At 27.7% G+C, this 20,231-nt stretch overlaps 1 protein-coding gene across 4 annotated transcripts in view; it reads left to right on the top strand.

The window, feature by feature from the left end:
- LOC106686443 (interaptin) overlaps positions 1 to 18,029 on the top strand; it is a gene marked incomplete at both ends in the record, with an annotated part of 58,728 nt that extends 40,699 nt beyond the window's left edge. For 3 of the 4 annotated variants that reach the window (XM_014429763.3, XM_014429760.3, XM_067045209.1), the window contains 6 exon segments: positions 195 to 394; positions 1,823 to 2,070; positions 6,765 to 7,100; positions 7,186 to 7,237; positions 13,241 to 13,435; positions 17,263 to 18,029. In XM_014429763.3, coding sequence (XP_014285249.1) covers positions 195 to 394; positions 1,823 to 2,070; positions 6,765 to 7,100; positions 7,186 to 7,202 — 801 coding nt within the window. 4 annotated transcript variants of the gene reach the window in all.
- Positions 18,030 to 20,231: the final 2,202 nt, after the last annotated feature.

Raw genomic sequence — 20,231 nt, 5'->3', positions numbered from 1 at the left:
AATTTATAAGTTTACTGACACAGTATATTTAAATTAGATATTGGTTTGATATTGATAGATATTTTATATTTAAGTATGCTATATAAATTGTATTCCTTCTGCCAATATCTAATTTAAGTATACTTTAAATTATACATCCATTAGACACTTCATTAGCATATTATAATTGAGAAACTGTAATCTTTATTACTTAGGGATATTATGGAGTCGTACATCCATCACTTCGACCACCTTATAAATCATTTGAATATGAATCAATTGATGATGGAAAACTTTCAGAATGGGATACATCTCACCCATATCTTGCTTCATATGCCATAGCAGGTGGTGCACTCAGGGAAACCGCAATAAATAGTGTTTTAGATAAAGATCATATGAACAGTGATCAAATAAGGTAAGGTTTTTAAAAATTTACTTTAAAATAAAAGTAAATTTGTTTATGTAAATTTCAAGAAGGTTAAAAATATCTAATGAAATTAATCTACCCCCGTTTCTTTATTTTTTAAAATTTTCTTTGTAGATTTTATTTAACTTCTGTTTAACAATATTTTCTGTTTAATTCATTTTTTCAGAATTATTTATTCAGCATACATGTATGAAGCAAAATTTATAAAAGATTAAATACTACAAAGAAGAAGTAGACCATCATAGTAGCTTATTTTGGTAGCTGTAATGTTGAAGACAAAATGTTTGTCCCAAAACACTATTAATGTTTTTTGTAGGCTATTATTCTTTATTTGAAGCATATCAAATATTTAATTTTATTTCATAAAGAAATGAAGCATTTTTTGTTTCACTCCAATAGGTTTTACCCTATAAAAATGTCTATATTTTGTAATTTAATTTATAATAAATGTAATAATAATACTGCTCCTTCATAGTAACCCTTCAGAGGAGGAGTATATTAAAACATTTTAATATAGTTTGTTAAAACTTGTAATCTAACAGGGTTGGGTCAAAATTGCAACACACATAACACTGGTGTTATGTGTGCTGATGTTTGAATTGTACCTCAAATAGTGTAGAGTTCAGAAACCAATGTTATTAAAGATTTTTTAGTAAGCTTGGTCTCTCTGTCTTCAGAGAAAAATTGTTTTAGTTTATAGTTTTGTGAGATTTATGTTTAGTTTATTTATCTCTCAGAGGTTCAACAACTCATTACTGAGCTCAAGCCCTCTGGATCAGCCTACACCATGTATCTTTTGTTCCAGTGCAATACATAAGCAATGTCAGTGCTGTACCCAAGCAATGTCAGGACATCGTAGGAAATTCCATCTAGCTATGATATCCTTGGTCTTTATTTACTCCTAGGTCATGAAATTCTTCCAGAAGAATCTTTTTGGGATGGGAGCTTCAATCATCCTTGCTAGATGTCTACCCCACCTTAATTTTCTGAGAAGAATGAATCTTGAATGGTTCCTTGAAGAGAGAATGCACTTCTTGATTTGTCCTTCAACACCATTCTTTGTTCTGCATGATTCTAAAGATCAGTTGGAGGAACTTCCTTTTTGTGAATTAGTAAACAGATTCATCTAACTTGCTCAATGTCCATGTCTCAGAACTGTAACTCAGGAATAAACTTAAAATTTGGCCATTTCAAAGTCCTATATAGAAGACAAGGCCCTGGCTATATCTCCTTGTTTTTTTAACATTGGTGTTGTGTCTACTAGATGCTGACCAGAAAAGAATTTTGAAGGCCATATATTGATTTGAGAACTTTTTTTTGTAATGAATCTATAGTTCAATCATATTGATTAATATTCAATGTTATGAATAACAATAATATATTTTCACTTTTCACTTTTCATTTTTTTTTTTTTAGGTATGATATGAGGAGATATAGTGATAGCTTGGATATTAGGCATCGTGATGTGAGTAAACACCATAAGCCCCGTTCTTGGCAACCATCTCCTTATGGAAGTGATGAGGAAGATGATACTTTAAGTAGAGAACAGAAGAAGGCTAAAATCAAAGCAGAGATTGCTCGACGACGTCAGCAAATTGAGGAGAATGCAAGACTGCATGAAGAACTTCTACGATTAGCACGTTTGAGAGAAAGTGCTGAGTTAGGTACTCTAAACGAACAACTTATTTTGTTCTATGATTTTAAATATGAATTGTGAATAAAGGGGTAGTGAGATAGTCTATTAGTTAGAGGTTTTTGTTATAAACTGGAGGACCCTGATTCAAATTCTGGGAGGTACACAAAACTTTCTCTTAAAAGAAACTTGGTGAAGTTTTTCAGGGTGCAGGCTACTATGGGACAGACATTTTCTAGTTCCATTCAGCCCTAAAATAAATTAAAGAGCTAGAGCACTTTGCTGTTTTAACCATCTGCCATGAATAATGAATTGTTGGGTTGAAAATCAGGTACTTCTTAAGCTATATTCACACCAGGCATGCAGAACTGAGCTTAATAAAAAAAAAAAAAAGAAACTTGGGTTTCTGCACATGGTTTGGATGGCGGACCTTGCAATCTTGTACAACTCTGAATACACTCTCCAATATCCAGCCCATGTTCGTACATCATACATATGCTGTATTTGGACAGGATTTTGTTTTCACACACGCACTTTTAAACATTTCCTTTATTTTAATTTTTTGTTTGCTTATATATAATAATTAATGAGCTTTAAAATAATATTAAAAGAAAATAAGCTTGATAATTTTTTTTTTTATCAAATGTTTTTAGAAATTAAAAAATAAAATGAGTTTCTTTATTACTTTTATTTTAATTTTTTTCAGGTCAAATTTAAAGTTTTATTAATTTAAACAACACTAGCTTGAAATGTTCGTTAATGTAAGTATTTTCAAAATTAAATATGATGCATTTAATCAAAATATTTGGAACCATTTTAGTTAAGATGGTAAAGTTAATGATATAGAATGGCACTTCCAGTAAGTCAAAGTTGCTATAACATCCCAGGCATTTACCTACCTTAAATACATAATTTCAGTTTTTTACTTTTTCATTTTTGATCTACACTGTTGACATGCCCACACAGATTTCCCAGCCAGTCTTGATTCTTATCTCGGCTGGTCAGGTAAAAACTCTTTTTCTCCTTTATTTAATTATAACATTGTTATCTAGTTTGTATTTATCTGTTTTTATTACTACTAATGATGAGAGATTGTTAATTATTTCAAATAAACAAAATCAAAGGTACTTTAGAGGAAGATTTGTTGAAAATTTGGCGTTTAAACCCTTCCCAAATTTTTAATAAGGAAAATATTAATTACCATTAAATAATATTAAAAACCACTTAATAGTACATCGATTTACTGAGTTTTATCTAAATTGTTGCAACTGTTTTCAATATAATAAAAAAGATGTGTAAAATTGATTATAGTGGCACTTCTGGTTTGTTTGATTCTAACAAAAACGTTACTCTAACATCCTTGGTGTATACCTGCCTACAATATGTTATTTCAGTTAAGTACAAATTTTCATTTTCGATCTATGTTGTTGACATACATACATAAAGAGAGTCACACACACAGCAAACTTGTCATTCTAAAACTTGAATCAGAAATTTTCTACAATAGCAATACTTTCCCATACTATATTATCTGTTTATAGGTAAATGAAATTAAAAGTTATCCAGTTCTGCGTGCCGGGTGTGGATACAGTTTAACTGTACTTGCTTACCAGTCCCTCCATAGGCTGTTGTGGGACTGATTTGTTTTTCTCATAATCATTTGGAAATAATAACAACCTTTAATTCTTATCAAAGCATATTGTTGTCCTCTTGAAGACTTCTCAAGTCCTTACTTTCAAAATTATACCATTTTTCCATTCTCTCCTTACGGATCACTATCTCATCCCTAACCTTACTACTTAAAAAGTGAGGGGTTTACATTTAATTCTTATGTTACGACTTTTCTAAATAGTCATTCTAATATTTTCTCTTATCTCTTCAATTATTTCTTTATGACCTGAGATTGATGATCTAGTAATTTCAAAGAATCATAAATAAAAAGAATAGTATGTTCAATTATCTATTAACTTAAATCTCTTAGACCTTTACTTTAATTAATTCTAAATTATAAAATTCTTCACAGCTCCTATATTTGTTATCTAAACATCCATCTCTCCCCATTGCTGCAATCATCAAATTTTTTGTTGGGACTTCCTGTATGGAACTTCAGGCAAAGTGGTTTTGATGGTCACCGAATAGGGAGTATCAAGAATTTGTTTCTAGATTATTTCCTTAGCAGTTAAAAAGATCATATAAATAAAATACAGAAAAAATAATATGAGTTATAGTATTATATAATTCTTTAGAAGTCCAATATTGCAATTATAAATCATTATTTTTAAGAATTTATTAGAGTTTTTTCTTTTGTTATGTACACTGGGTCCTCATGAGTATTTAGTTGATAAATTTTTCCAGTTAATGTTCAAAACTTATGAAATTTCATCATGGAATTATATTTGTTTTAAAGTGGTTTATAGGTTATGTTTTCTTGTGTTAATCTTAACTTTTAAATTACTTGAAGTAATATATTTTTATTTCCTCTAGTTTTTATAGTTCAATGCTACTGAAGAGATTTAAAATATTAAGGAAATATGTCAACAGTCAAAATATCAATTCCTCAAACTAATAATAATGTTTTATCAACAATAATTGGGTATTACGAAGCTCACTAAAGTTTGGCTGGAATATTTTTTTTTTTAGTTATGTGCAATACAATTTAATATATGTGTTTTCTTAAGAAGTTCTTTATTGTTTTAATGTGTTTCAGACATATTTTCATTTCAACAATTTAGCAAATGTCCAACTTACATAATTCAGTTTACCTGCACACATGTTGATATTAAGTTTGTCAGACTTTGTATCTTCATTCATTATCAAATTAACGAGGAATGTGATATGTGATATAAGACTAATTTGGTTTTGGAAGGATTTCGCTCAAGTAACCTGAATATTATAACTGTTTTTTCTTCAAGATTAATTTAACAATCATTTGAAGAAGAATCATTATATTCAGTAATAATAAATCAATAGTTAGTTAAGGAGTTAATTGAATTTTAAAAAAAAATGCCGAATTATAAAATATTAAGTTAGCACTAAAGTATGTTAAAACATACTTTGACTTCAAATTATGACTATCAAAATTAAAGGACTTCTCAGAGAATATATATCTTTGGTATTGAACCAGTTGGTCTTCTGAAAAATCTATTTCATAGTAATAATATATATTGTTTTACATACTAAAATGATATATTTTTAATGTGATCGTAGCAATGGTGCACTGAATTTTACTATATTTAAAATTAATGGCCATTTTTACTAATCAGGAACTGGAGAGGTAATTTGTGAAATTGAAACAATGATATTAGATAATCTTAAACAGTATATTAATAAAGTGACAGTCTTTGATAAAAAAACAGGCTTTAATATAAACTAGACATTGACTACAAAAATAAATGTTTATCCTAAATAATGAGGTAGGAAGGACACTCGTGCACTTCGCTTTATATGCAAAAAGGCATAATATGTGACCATTGGCATAATCTATGAGACATAGTGACCAAGATGGTGAGCTGTATAATTGCTAAAATTATAAAAATTATTTATGAAAATCAGTAGAGGAATAGAAATCTTAATTAGCAATGAAATATTGATATTAATAACAGTTTCTAAATGTTTTATAAAAGGATTTTGGTAGATTGAGACTTTTGAATGAGATATATTAAATGTAGGGACGGGTCAGTGAGTAAGGCACTGTGCTTCTTTTTCCCAGGACTGAATTCAAGCCCCAGAGATAGAATTTATTATGTTATATGAGCTGTGGATCAACACCCTTCTGAGGCACACCTAGCTTTTATAAAAGGGGAATCTTTTTAATTTGGGGGAAAACCTCATGGTTGAGAGTGATCCTAACCTGATTACCTCCTTGCACAATAGTTGGTCTTTGTTAGTTCATTACAAAGTACTGAAACCCAAGGATCTTCTATGGGCTGCACTGGTTAAGTGTTTCTTAAAAATCAAATAAGTAAATTTTCTTCAAAATTATATTATTGTTCTCTTGATTCGGATATATGTCAACTTCCGTATTTCTGAAAGTATCTGGGTTGCTGCTTTATAAAGTTAAAAAAATACAACATATGATGTGTTTTCTAAATAAAGGTTTTTACAAGAAATATTTAATAGGCTGATATAGCTTAACTCATATATATATATATATATATATATGTATGTGTGTGTGAGTGTGTCTATAAAAAGTCAGACTTATACTTTCTAAGCAGTGACTATGATTGTAATTCCATAAATGGTTCTCATAGGGATTTGTGGGAAAAAAATAATATAGTCTACAGAAGAAAAATATAATTTTATATATAATATTTAATTTTTGCGATAATCAATTTCTTGTATGGAATTTATAAAAATATATTTTTGTAGTTACATCACTTGTTTAATTTTTAAGTATATCACACATTATAGTAATAAGTTGAATTTTAGTCATTATATATTTAAAGTACATATTTGAATTTGGTGGCTGACTCTTTAGACCCTTTATTTATTTTAATTTTTAAATAACACAGCTTTAGTGTTTTTAATGAAGTTTCCTCATTGTCGTTTTTTCATAGAAATTTATCTTTAATTTTGGCATTATAATATTATTGTTAGAGGTAAAAAAACAAAATCACAATTAATATCTTAAAAGGGTGAACATTTATAACTCTTGGTACTTTTTTAAAGTTTCTGTGTATAAATTGATCAGGAAGAAAATTTCAAATATTTTTTTTCTTTATATAGGATATGCTCCTTTGGGAAACACACCAACACTGTCTGGTGATTATGCTATGTCAAGTGTATTGAAGTCCATTGATGATTTGATAGGAAGAGAATCTGACTATGCTTATCATAGAACACCTGAAGATCGTTCAATGGACAGGATTGCATCCACGTTTAGAACGGATGATTATACATCGGGGGTTTATGAACGGTTAACAGATTTTTCCCCTGTAACTGATTTCAGCACTCCTCATGCTATGCCTCTTCTTCCGGATATGCCTACAAGATCTAGGAAATTATTAGAAGATTTAGGCTCTTCCCCTATAACTGAATCAGTTCTCACTCTTCCCCAAAAGGGTACTTAATGAGTAATGTATTATTTAAAAAGAGAAAAAAAGATTAGTTCATTTTTTCCAGAAAATAATAATTAACTATTTTTCAGCCAAAGCCCTTTTGTAACTAATGGAAATAAAACCTATGGCTATCACAAAAAGGTAATTAAGTGATTTATGTTTTATAAATATAAATGTATATGTATATGTGTGTGTGTATATATACATATATATATTTTATGTCTTTTTCTTGTATAGTTAACCCATGTATAAACCATTTATTTACATTTGGTATGCTTCATGCCTTGATGGCATCCTACATGATTTTTATGTTAATATAAACAAATTATCATTATTGTGTTTACTGAAAGAAAAAACAAAAACAAATTGACAGAATGAAGAAACATATTTAAGGAAACACAAACAATATAACACAAATAGACAATAAAACTCAAATAAAATTGAATAATAATAGAATAGAGAACAGCTAGAAATTACTTTGGTTACCCTGAGAGGGTTTGTCAGTTTGTAAAAGTTTATTTACTCAAGAAAACTAGTCAGTTTTAAATTTTTTGTATCAGGCCATTTTTTCTTGTTTCAATGGTATATTTCTAATTAGTTCTCGTGTTAAATAGATTGCATTTATGAACATTAAACATTATGAAGTATATGACATCTACTCGTCCATCATTGTGTTAATTTTAAAATGATTAAGGTAGTGTTTAGCTGCCACATTGTGATAGTAATTGGGCGGTTCTAAAGGTTTTATTACATTGTATTTACATACTTCTATGTTTTTAAATATGATCTGTTTAGGTATTGTTTTTTTAATCCATGTTCTGAAAGGAATTGGATCAATTTATAATCGATATTTTTGGTTCTGTTGTAGTGTTTAGTGGGGTAATATTTAAGATGTATCTGGTTATTTGTCCTTCAATTTATTGTTGCCTATATTTGTCCTACTTTTCAACTATTTTGGTTAGTAAATATATTTCAACAAAGGTAAATGAGACTAAACAATATTTATAAGACTTTAATTATTACTACCAGCTGTTTTTGCTAAATTTTCATAGGCATTGAAAAACCTAATAAAAACAATTACATCACTGAAAGGAACATTTTGAACATTATACTGTTCAAATATAATTTAAAAATAAAATTTGCCAAACTTCATACCAAATTTTAAATTAATTTTAAGTTCCAATGAATGTTACTAAAGTTTTAAGCTATTGAGTTAAAAATATTGAAAATAATTGATACTTATAATTATAATACTTTATTGATCCTAACAATTACGTCCTACTTTATAAAGAAGGACTCTGTGCTTCTTGCTTCTTGTGTGACGTGCTAGCAATCACACCTGTTGTTATAAAAAAAAAAAAAATATTCGGAAAGAATTTTTTTATTATTTTTCTTGTGTTTTAGAAAGTAATTTGATTACAAAAATACCATTAAAAAACAAAACAAGAAACTTTGCCCAGTGGCCACAAGGGATAGAAACATGGAATGTTCTTGGCATTGAATAGGTTAATACTGCCAGTTTTTCTGCTTGATTATTTGAGCAATTCTGATCTTATCTGTATAATTGTTTTTTTCTGTCATAAATTCGCTGCCTCTGTTGTATTTTTGTTTACTTATATTTCATTTAGACTCTGAAAGTTCTTTAATTTGACTTAATAAAAAAATTTAAGTTTTCAATAGTAACTAAATGTATTAGATTTAAATCAAATGAATATGGAAAAAACATTTCAGCTTCTAAGTTCACCAATATTGTACCAACTACTAAACAATATTTCACTCAGACCTGGAGTTACTTTGCTGAAGTAATATGATTCCAAGATTTGAGGAAAAAGATTAACCTACAATAGATAGATTTGGATATTATATAATATCAGAAAATTAATAATAAAAACTCAAATATTTTTATAAAATCTCTCTATATATATGTAACTAAAGCTACTATAGTCTCAAAACTTACAGGGTTTTATATTACTTATATAATGACAGTTTAAAAAACAAATCTTGTGGAATTGCTTTGGCAACTTCCAGTACTTCTCACTTTCTACCATATTTGACACTTATGCCTCTTTATCAAAATCAGTATGTCTTTATTTTTAATTTAACTTACCTATTTACAAAATATAAATGGTGGGCGCGTAGATGTGTGTGTATGAACAGAAAGTTGTATAGTTCTGAATTATATATTTAAGATAGATATACACCTGGGATGCTAAAGCAACTTTTTTACTAAAATCCACCTACCAGAAGTGCCACTTTGTATCTTGGATTTTACACTTTTTTACCATTTTCTTGAAAACAACTAACAATTTTGATTAAACTTATCATATCAATGTACAATTAAGCAGTATTTAGTTTCAGCTAAGACTTATTGTCATTGAAGTAGTCTGATTGGGTTTATATGTTGAATTAAAAAAAAACCTCTAAAGCAACTTAAATTTTGTTCATTTGAAATAATTAACCATCTATCATTGTTAGCAGTAATAAATAATGGATAGATATGAAATATAAAAGAATATGATAATTAAGTGAGGGAGAAAATAAATAAATAAAGTTTTTGTGTTATAACGGTTGTTATAAGAGACAAACTTTACTTTTACTTACTTAGATATATAAAATATATAGTGAAGGGTGATATTGCCATCCTGAATAATAAAGAATTTGCTGTTTTGAAACATACAAGGGTTAATTTCATCTTAAAGTAGGATTATAGGTAACGATGTATGATGTGTGCACTAGGTTTTTTTGCTTACTTTTACTTACCTACATATGAAATATACACTACTAGTCAAAAGTCTAGGAACAACAGTTTTGTTTTGTAAAATCTATGCTGAAATGGTACTTGCACATTTCCAATATAATCCATAATGTATTTGTTTTATCTATATTTCCTGTTTTTATTTCTACTAAGCAACAAAATATCATCCTACTTAACCTAGGTTTAAATTTACCTCATAATGATTTCTAGCACCATTTTAAATAACACCGTTTCCTGCTATTTTTTAGTTTTAGCAAACAATAATGTAAATTTTATAGTCTGTTTAGGTAATGTCTAGCATTTATTTGAAAAAAAGATTATTACAATCAAGAGAAAACACATACATGCAGGCCCAGCCTTATATTATAAATAATTAGGAAAATAAATTTAAAATATAGCCTGGTGCAACTATAATGTTGAGGAGAATGTGTCCTTTGTTTGATATACAAAGAGTATTCATTGTCATCTACTTCATTTGCTCCTTTGTTCAGTACCATAAGCTGTTTCTTTTATATATTTGTTAAACGTAGCAATAAATTATTTTGGGTCATGCACAAACTCCTTTTAATGAAATGACATTTTACCTTTGCATCATTATAATTTCTATCAGTCTTTCTAGCTTTTTATATTAAATGTAAAACCTATAATCTACTAGTATCTATACGTCACCATTAAAACTATGCCTCATTTATAAAGTATTTCTAGTTCTTCAGTCTATTGTCCCCCAAATATTTTGAGCTTCAGTTTATAGTTCGAGTAAAGTTTACCTACAATTATTTGGTTTTTCATCAGTTTTCTCTTGATGATGGTTTCCAGAAATTTATTGTATTGTAATGACAATGCTAAATACCAGTAACAATCTCTCCTCAGATTTCAGAGGAAGATGTTAAGAATAATATATTACTTTTACAATATAAATAACTGCATTTACAATTTAAACAAATCATATAGAAAGGAGGAATTAAGTGCCTAATGTAGTGATTCCTTAACCTTTCACTCATCAAGCTATTAAAGCTGAACTAGAAAGATCATTAAGCAAGGATAGAGTCAGTTCAAATCCTATTTAAAACCCTATTGGAGCATTTATATGAGGCAGATTGGATATTCTAGGCTCTATAGCGAGAATATGAAAAAAATATAGAGAAGACTGGTAATCTTTGTTGAGAAAAACCTTTACTCAATGATTGGGTTTTAAGACCAAATAATAATATAATAGAACCCTGCTTATCCATCCTGAATGGGAACAAGGTATCACCTATAACGTGAGAGCGTCAATATTAATTTAACAATTATATTAGATAAAAATTGAAACACACTATAAAAATAATTGTTAATAGATCAATTATTAATCTGTAGGTCATATGTATGTTAATATATCTTTAAATTAAATTTATAAATGCTTTAAATCAAAATTTCTAAATATATGCTTAATTATTTAAGTATTATAACTGTTCAGTTTTTAATAGTTTTGTTTCCCTATCTTTAATTATGCTGTTTAAAGGTTTTTAGCTTTTTCACTAACACTAGTACATTATCAAACTTTTGTAATGCTTTTAATATATCTTTCAATGTCACTACAACTGTTTTTTTTCTCACACATTTCGATTTGCTTATTACTGTAAACTACTTCTGCAGAAGATGTAACATAAATGAACAAAAAATCTAGTATACTAACTAAATTATACCTTATAAGCAGAACTTAAAAAAAAAAAAGTATCACTACTAAACATTCGTAATTTACAGAGCATTTGTTTTCTATTCTCTGCATTAATTATGGAAAAGGATTCTATTTTAGAAATGAATTGTCTGTGTATTTGTATGAAATTAGAAGATATTTAAAGAAAAAGATATATTAAAAAAAAATCCTAGTATTGGAAAATCTTGTGGTATGTGTATATATAGAGAAATGGTTTATTGGGCCAAGCTGTCCAAATACATTGGGTTGCTACAATACACAGTGTACCCATTAAGCCATGACTGGACATATATAAACTACATATATTTACATGATACAAAAGCAATTTTTTTTTCCTACCTTTTCCTTTTTCAAACAATAATCGTCTATATTCTTAATACATTATATATTTTAACTATGTTTTTCTATTGATCCGTTACCCAAATTAAAAGAATTTATCATAAGATAGTTATGTAAAAATGAATTAAAGATACAATAGTCACAGCAGTCAATTAGTTTTAAAAATACAAATACATAAATATGAAGAAGTTGATCAGGGTTGTGGTTGAAAAGAACAAAAATAGTTAACAACTATTCTACTAAGTGTTTTTCTTTTATTTTTGTTCTTTTTGACCACAACCCTGACCATCTTCTTAATACTTGAAATTATACAGTAAATTATTTATATATAATTATATAACAAATAAATAAGTCTAAAAAAACTAATATATAAATTAAAAAAAAACAAAAAGTCAGTTAAAAGAAATGAATAAATAAGTTAAAATGCAAATAGACAGGTTAAACAAACATATATATTCACACACTATAGATATTCGCTGTTAATATTGGCAATATATAAATATTAACCTGTTAATCTTCATTTGTTTCTGTAACCCTCCTATTCCCCAAAAGTTCACTGTAGTAAAAAGAGTTCTCTCTTTTGTAAGTTGGTAACATTTTAGTTCAGATGATAGCATAAATGCTGTCATCTCAGCATTTACTAATTTAAGTTGACTAACTCATTGAAAAACTTTAATTTTTTTTCTTTTCACCGTCAATAATTTGGAGAGATATTTAAGCAAGGTTCTATTGTAATAATAATTAGTAAATAATAATAATGAATTTGAAATTGTGCCTTTCTTAATCCTTATTTTATATATTATTATTTCATAGATTATTTTAAATTTTATTTATTTATTTTTGAATAAATATTGAATATATTTTATCATATTCTATTATAACTGAATGAAATGTGATACATACGATTTATTTTCAAATTGGTATTTCTTATTTGGCATTAATAGTAGTCTTACTAAAAGTAAAATTGTTCATTTTTAAAAAATGTGATTGGAAGATGTAATTGCAAAAAGAATGATTTTTAGTTTTTATTTTATTCATTTCAAGATTATATTCAGTTCCTTACCTCATGTGAGAAATATTTGAAGCAAACTATGATAAGGGCTAATCTATGATAAACTAAAACAGTGTAATAGAAGCTAAAATAGTTCGGTTGATGAAGTCTTAGTAAACAACAGGGTTTAAATTGATTAATGTTGATCGTTTCTGTAGAATGGTGTTTGTTCAACTAGGTCAACGAACATTGTTATTAATCAGTTGATTTTAGAATCAAAAGTTTGAGTATTAAACGATCATTTTTATTTTTTGTTTTATAATGATTTACTTTTAAGTTAGAAATGGCTTCTTTTTGTTTTAGATTGACATCGAAAAGAATAATAACCATTGTTCTGAAATTCTATCACATTTATGGCCTAATATATTTATTGCAGTCTAAATACTCTTATTTAAAAAAGAATCATCCTACTTTGAAACTGTCTTATGTAATGAATTGTGATGTCAAAATGATAATATTAGATCTCTTCAAAAAGAAATTTAGCTGGATTTATATAAGGTAAGAATTAAAAATTACAGTAAGAACAACTGATATAATGGTTTTGTTAACAATACCAATTTGACTAAATTAAGTTTATTATTAGTAAGAAAGATAAATATTTACTTTAAAGTTTATAACAAGTGTAACAGGCTGATTTTAAGGAAAATGTTGAAAAAAGGTGCTCATCTCAGAGTCAATTTCAGGTAGGCAATATGACAGCTTATGCTGAAAGCTTAATTTAGATCCAAAGTGTGAGAGGATCTGTTGAAAAACAGTTGCAATGGTCAACGATTATTCAGGAAGTAAACAAATACCTTAGACTATTGTATAGTGGAATAGGATGTGTAATCTTTCACTGGATTCTTGCTTGAGATAGCTTTAGGAAAGTATTCAGTTCTAGCATTTTATATGCAGATATAAGCGCAACAATCATATATAAATATTATAGTGAAATAGTTCTCAGAAAGCTGTTACTTGGTAAGCTTGACAGGTCTATTTCAAATTTAGGCTTCACTAAACTCTTTTATACACTTGCAAGAATTTGATTGTCTTCATATACAAAATATATAAACAACTATATAACTGTTTTTGTTTTTTTTTTACTTTTTTAATATGTATGTAGTTATAAGGCAGATAATGTGTTATATCAGTGTGTTGGAGAAATAGGACTATTTTACAGATTTTCTTCTCAGTTCCACACCAGTTAGATTTTTATCAAAATTAAGATGAGTGAGGAAATAGGAGGTGTCAGCACTTTAAATTCTTTTTTTTTAAACAGTTTGTTTCTTTCCATATGGATAGTTACTTTTGAGCCATTCTTTCCACAAGAACATTACCATTTTGGTTTTGTATAATTATTTCCCAGTCTGTCATAACCTTTCCAATTCAAATGCAATCATTTTATGATCAATTGAAACTATTTCATCAATCACAAACTTTCCTATCCAAGTATTATTTCATATATGTTATATCCTTTTAATCATGAAGGCTTCAATATATGATAATATTGTTTTAATTTATTATTTAGTTATTATTATTATTATTATTAAATGGGCAACAGACCATGGAGGTCTAAATCCTCGCTCGATGTATTTCTTAACGTGTTTTTTTTCGTAGGGTGGGCTCGTCACTCCCACACCTATTTCTTGTGAGTGCCACCCATTGACTAACGGGCCTCACAAATGCCCAGGGGAGGTTGTAAGTGAATTTTGCATCATTTTATGCAATGTGAATAAATAAAATATTTTAAAGTGTTTCCCAGCTCTTATCAATATTATCGCTATCACATGGGAAGCCAATATCTTGTAGTATTCTTTCCACTTTCTGATAGTACTAGGCCATTTGTTTTTTCCTTTAGCCTGTTATATTTAATAGTTTTCTTCTTAAAGCATACTTCCTCCACACAACTCTTTTATTCCAAATTTTGTCCAGAATTAAAAGAGTAGTTTCTTCTTGTTTGAAATCCTTGATTTAATTTCCACTTTACTAGTACGTAGTTGATGATCAGCCTTTCATTCCTGTTGCGTACTTCTCTGGTACACTTGTGGCTTTTTTTTTTTTTATAGGGAAAGAAGGTATTATTAATCACCAGGTCATTCTCACTCATAAATTTAGGATTCATTCTCCATTATCATTCAAACTATTTTTACTGGAAAATTGTTAATTGACTGTGTGTTATTAATAAAAGGAAGATGGTCCAGATGTGGTCAAAAATAACTCTAATAAAAAACAATCCACCTTCATTCTATTAGCTATTTTTACCATTATGTCCCAAAAGGTTTGGCCCACTCTGCTATTGAGGTCTCTGACAACTATGGGGTTGCTGTTAATGTTGTCACCTCTCTTTGCAAAGTACTGAAAATGAAATACTTTTTGACTGCCCTCAAATTGTTCAAATCCTTTTTTTTTTGTTTCAGCGGTACCAAGTAGATCCATTCTGGCAATTCTGAATTCATTTACCAGTTCTTACTTCTTTTCATTCAAAATCTGTACTTTCCAGGTAACAAGTCTTAAATTCCATTTTCCACGTCTCATTGTATTCCTTAAAATCAATCAAGTTTATTCTTTGTTGTATTGTTCTCTGTGTACTTATGCACAGGAAACTAGAGGGTTATTAATCCCCATTAGCTGTACACATTAGCCAGCCCCTGTGGCTATGCTTAAAATGTGATGGATTAAATATAAGATATTCCTATCTCATATTTAATTGCAATTGAAATTTAACTGTGATTTCAATGGCAGAATCGTAATTTTGGATTTGGACATGGTCTCATTTGATTTTAAAAAGTTTTATTTGGTTGGTATATACGAAATGTCAGATTTTTAAGTAAATATATAAAACTGCATATCTTTTTTCATAAGAGTTTATTTAATCAAAATATGTTCCATTCACTTCAATGCACTTTTCCCAGTGGGACTTTAAAGCTTAGATGCCTGTCTTAAAAAATTTCTGATTTTCAGAATCAGTAAATTCAGATATCAAATTTCTCAGGGTGTCCAGGCTGTCTTCATTTTTATACTCTTTAGCCCGTATTAAAAGATCCAAATGTTTAAAAAAGTGAAAGTCGGTTGACAAAAGATCCGGTGAATTGGTTGGGCGCTGCAAAACTTCATATTTCAATTCATTTAATTTCGCAATTGTTCTCTGTAAAGTATGCGGCTGTCACGGTCGTTTTGGGTCTTCTCACGGTTCGTTTTGTAGTGAAAAATCACCATACCGAATGATCGGTGGAATTCATATCGGCACAAAATTCAAAACAAATAACAGAAAGGAACACTTATGAGAAAATCACCTTTGTTGAAATGACTCTGGTGATGGACAGTATGATTATAAATGAGGTTATGCTAAAAACAAAAGCATAACGAAATCAGGAAGAGAAATATTTCCTTATAAAAAAAAATGTGACTTTTCATATGCACCAACCTAATAATTTGTCTTGGGAAAGTTTTTAATAGATTTGAAAATGGTATACCTTATGCTTTTACTATTATCATCTTTTTATAATAAAGTCAAGTTGCCATTAAATAAGTAAAGTTCACTATACTACTTTCTATAACTGAAGTATCTTAAATAGCACTTCCCTTCTTCTGAGTTGGTTCCTGTATTAATAACCAATGGTTTAGCAGATCTGATGGTCTGAATGTGTGGTAAAGTCATGGCTGGTTTTCAGATTGTTTTTAGAGGTATTCTGGGCTGCGGGTAGCCATGGTGTAAGGCCCATGGCTACTAACTCCAAGGACCCGAGTTCGAATCCGGCTGGGCAGAAAATTGTTTTCTATTACACTGTAGCAGTGAGACAACTCTTATGGATTCTAGAGCCCTGCTGGGGTCCACCCAGCCTCCTAAATTGGGTAAAAATCTGACAGTCGAGTGTAATTCTGATCAGATCACCTCCTTGCACAACCGTTGGATTATTAACAGTACTCCCATACAAAGTACTGAACCCCCGACCCTTCATGGGTTGTAGCGGTACAGATTTAATTTAATTTTAATTAAGTGGTGTTCTATCCAATGGTGATGGATTCTAGTCTGAAAAATAGTTCAATGACCTTTATTTAGAAGTGTATACTTCAGTTTTTAGTTTGTTTTTTTTTGTTTTCAACATTGATCATCCATTTTAGTTTTGGACTTCTTAATTTTGTGTAGGTGAGAAAATAATTGGTTAACAAATGCATTTATTTTATAAATCTTACTAATCGTCTTTAAAATAGGTTTAATGGTACAACAGATATTAATATTAAAATTAATTGTAAATATAAACTTGTAATTTAATAATTATTTAATATAAAAGAACTTTATGTATCATTAAAAAAAATCATAATATTAGTTTCATTTCTGATTATAGTGGTTACTTCTAAATTCTCCATAAATTAAAGCAAAGAAGTAAGCTGTGACATCTCAACTCTGGGGTTAAGTCCATATCTATCATTGGTTATCATTTCAAATGTATGTTTACTTTATATTAAATGTAACATTTCATTATTTATTCAATTTTTGTTTAACTGTATAAAATAAAGAATAATTACAAATGTATTTCAATTTAATACATGACACATAGTTGACATTTCCATAACATAGTTGAAATTTAATAAATATTTAGTTTATATATGATAAAAAGAATGTGTTCCATTTGTCTTTAAACAAAAATAAATATTACAAAATAACTCTAAAGCCGAAGCCTGATGTCATAAATATTGTAGTAGTTTTTTCAGTTCTGATATGTCTTATAAAAATAATACCTGGATGTTTATTAATCTTTTTGGTTTTGACTTCACTGGGACAATGTAAATTAACATCTTATTTTATGAATTAATTGTTTAAAAACTAGTGATCAATAAATAGCAGACTGATTATGAAGCTTAATATCATACAAGAAAAAAAAGTTTTGCATAAATCACAGAACATTTTTAAAGCTGAAGCTGCCTTTACCTAATATCTTTGGATTTGAAAATATTCATAGATTGAGTAACACTTATTTATTAATTACATAATGATCGTAAATTTATTTTGTAATAATCATATTTAAAATATTGCTTACTGCTCTTTGATCCATTAAAATCTATTCTAATCTTCATGCTACTTAAGGTTTTTTTTTAAATGATTAATTTTCAAAATCAAAATCTAATGAAATTTTCAAATTTCGTGGATATTTTTAATGAGACTGCTGTTGGGAATAAACTATTTTAAATTATAAATCAAAAGATTTTTATTAGTTTCAATGAAGCTATAAAATATGTACGTTGTGAAAAAATTATATATATATATATATATATATATATATATACACAAACAAACATATTTGTATATATATGTGCGAGTATGTAAATTATTCAGAATTTCTAACCATTATCTCATCTATCAATAATTGCAGACATTTTGAAATGAATAATTGAAAATGAAAATCATATTACAACTGTTATAAAGATTTTGTTATTAGATGATTAATTAAGCTTGGCTAATTAAGTAGTATCAAGCTATTACAATAAGAAAATTTCCTTTGGAATGTGGCATTTTCAAGTTCAGAAATCAAGTTTCTTAATTAAAATATGTTTGAATGTGATAATAGCTTATGTCATATGAAGCTTCTGCTATGTACTTATAACAATCAACATATCTTTAATTAAAAATGAAATAGATGAGAATGCTTATATATGTGTTTTGTTTTCTTCCATACTTTAATTGACAATAAAATATGATATTTTGGAAATAAAGGAGTCTTACTATTTTTTTTTATTAAAAAATTGCGGTAATAGTCTTTGTGCTAATCTAAGTCATAATATAAATATAAATTAAATAAATAAATATAAAATGACCAGTATCTTCCTTTCAGTTTGTTATTCATTGTCATAAATATTTAATTGAATAGGCAGTATGCTCACTATTCAAAAGAAATTCTGTTTAAGTGACAGCTGAATGCTTCCCTTGTATGAAATATTTTTATTACATTAATTAAATTTCCTTCATCTGGATTGTTTAACTAAAATGAATCTAATAATTTATCTAGCTTTATTTTAATGCAATGATTACATATTATATGTTTGTGGATAACATCAAATCTTATTCACAAAAGTAAAATGCTTGGTTGTCATTATTTTAATTGAATCTTATCTTATATTTTTGAAAACATTTAATTTTATATCATATGTGTGTATAATCTGTTTGTATTTATGTGCTTAGTACAAGTAAGGGTGTCAAGTTTCTTTGGTACTTGGAACATATCTATTATAATAAATAGAATCAATGATCTATTTGTTATACATTGTATCAAACTAGGGAAATTTTAAGAATATAATTTATTAGTAAACCATGGTATTTGGTTATAATCTCATATGTTTTTTAAAAATGTATAATGAAAACACAATATTTAAAAAATATGAACCAAAATAATATTTCTACATCATCAATTTAGGATAACTCTAATAATTTTATATTTATTAGTATTTACTCACAGTTAATACCTCTCAATAATAAGTAGTGAATTTGTATAAAATGAATTTATATATTGTAACTATGAAAAATGGCATCAACCTATTAATAACAATATTCTTAGACTTTTCATTTGAAATGCATATCAAATAGAAAAAAAATGTATATTTAGTTACCTGTGTAAGAAACAGTTGTTTGAGATAAGATTTAAAGTGCCACTTAGTCCTTTCTTGATAACTTAATGTTACATAAACACGAACAACTTATGTCTTTATTATGAAATAAAAAAATATGAGAACCCTTCTTCTCAGAAACACAGTACATCACAAAATGGTTCAGCAGCCAAGAGTGAATGTTGACTAATGAATAAATATTTAAAAAATAGAATGAATTAGTGAAAGCTTAAATAATCAAAATCATACTTTAGGTGTACATAAAATGTAGCTATTGTAAATCTACATTTACCAATGTTTCCAAATTCTACATTTATTCTTAAACATTCTAGAAAAATGATCATTATATTAATAATACATAAAGTTTAAATTTTGTTTAAAGTGAGACTTCAAAAATAATATATTAATATGTTTAACATTATTGAAAATATATCAATTTCCTCCAAGCCATTAATTAATTATATTTTATTGTTTGTAACATAATTAAAAAAATTATGCCTGCAAAAAATTGTATTATATACTTTTAAAATTTTAATAGTTAAAAACTAAATACTGTTTAGGGGCTTATTTATTTTCAAAAAATCTCTAGTTTTTTTTTTTTTGTGTTAATTAAGGAATTGCCATAATTAAGGTTTTATTGGGTCCAAAATAAATAATGAATGAATGAAAAATAATGTTGTTTAGAAATTATTTTATAATTTATCATAAAATATTG

This window comes from Halyomorpha halys, unplaced genomic scaffold, assembly GCF_000696795.3.
Source record: "Halyomorpha halys isolate HHAL.00 unplaced genomic scaffold, Hhal_1.1 Scaffold819.1, whole genome shotgun sequence".
Classification (NCBI taxonomy): domain Eukaryota; kingdom Metazoa; phylum Arthropoda; class Insecta; order Hemiptera; family Pentatomidae; genus Halyomorpha; species Halyomorpha halys.
The sequence above is the reverse complement of the archived record's forward strand: the minus strand, read 5'-3'. Positions and strand labels throughout refer to the sequence as shown.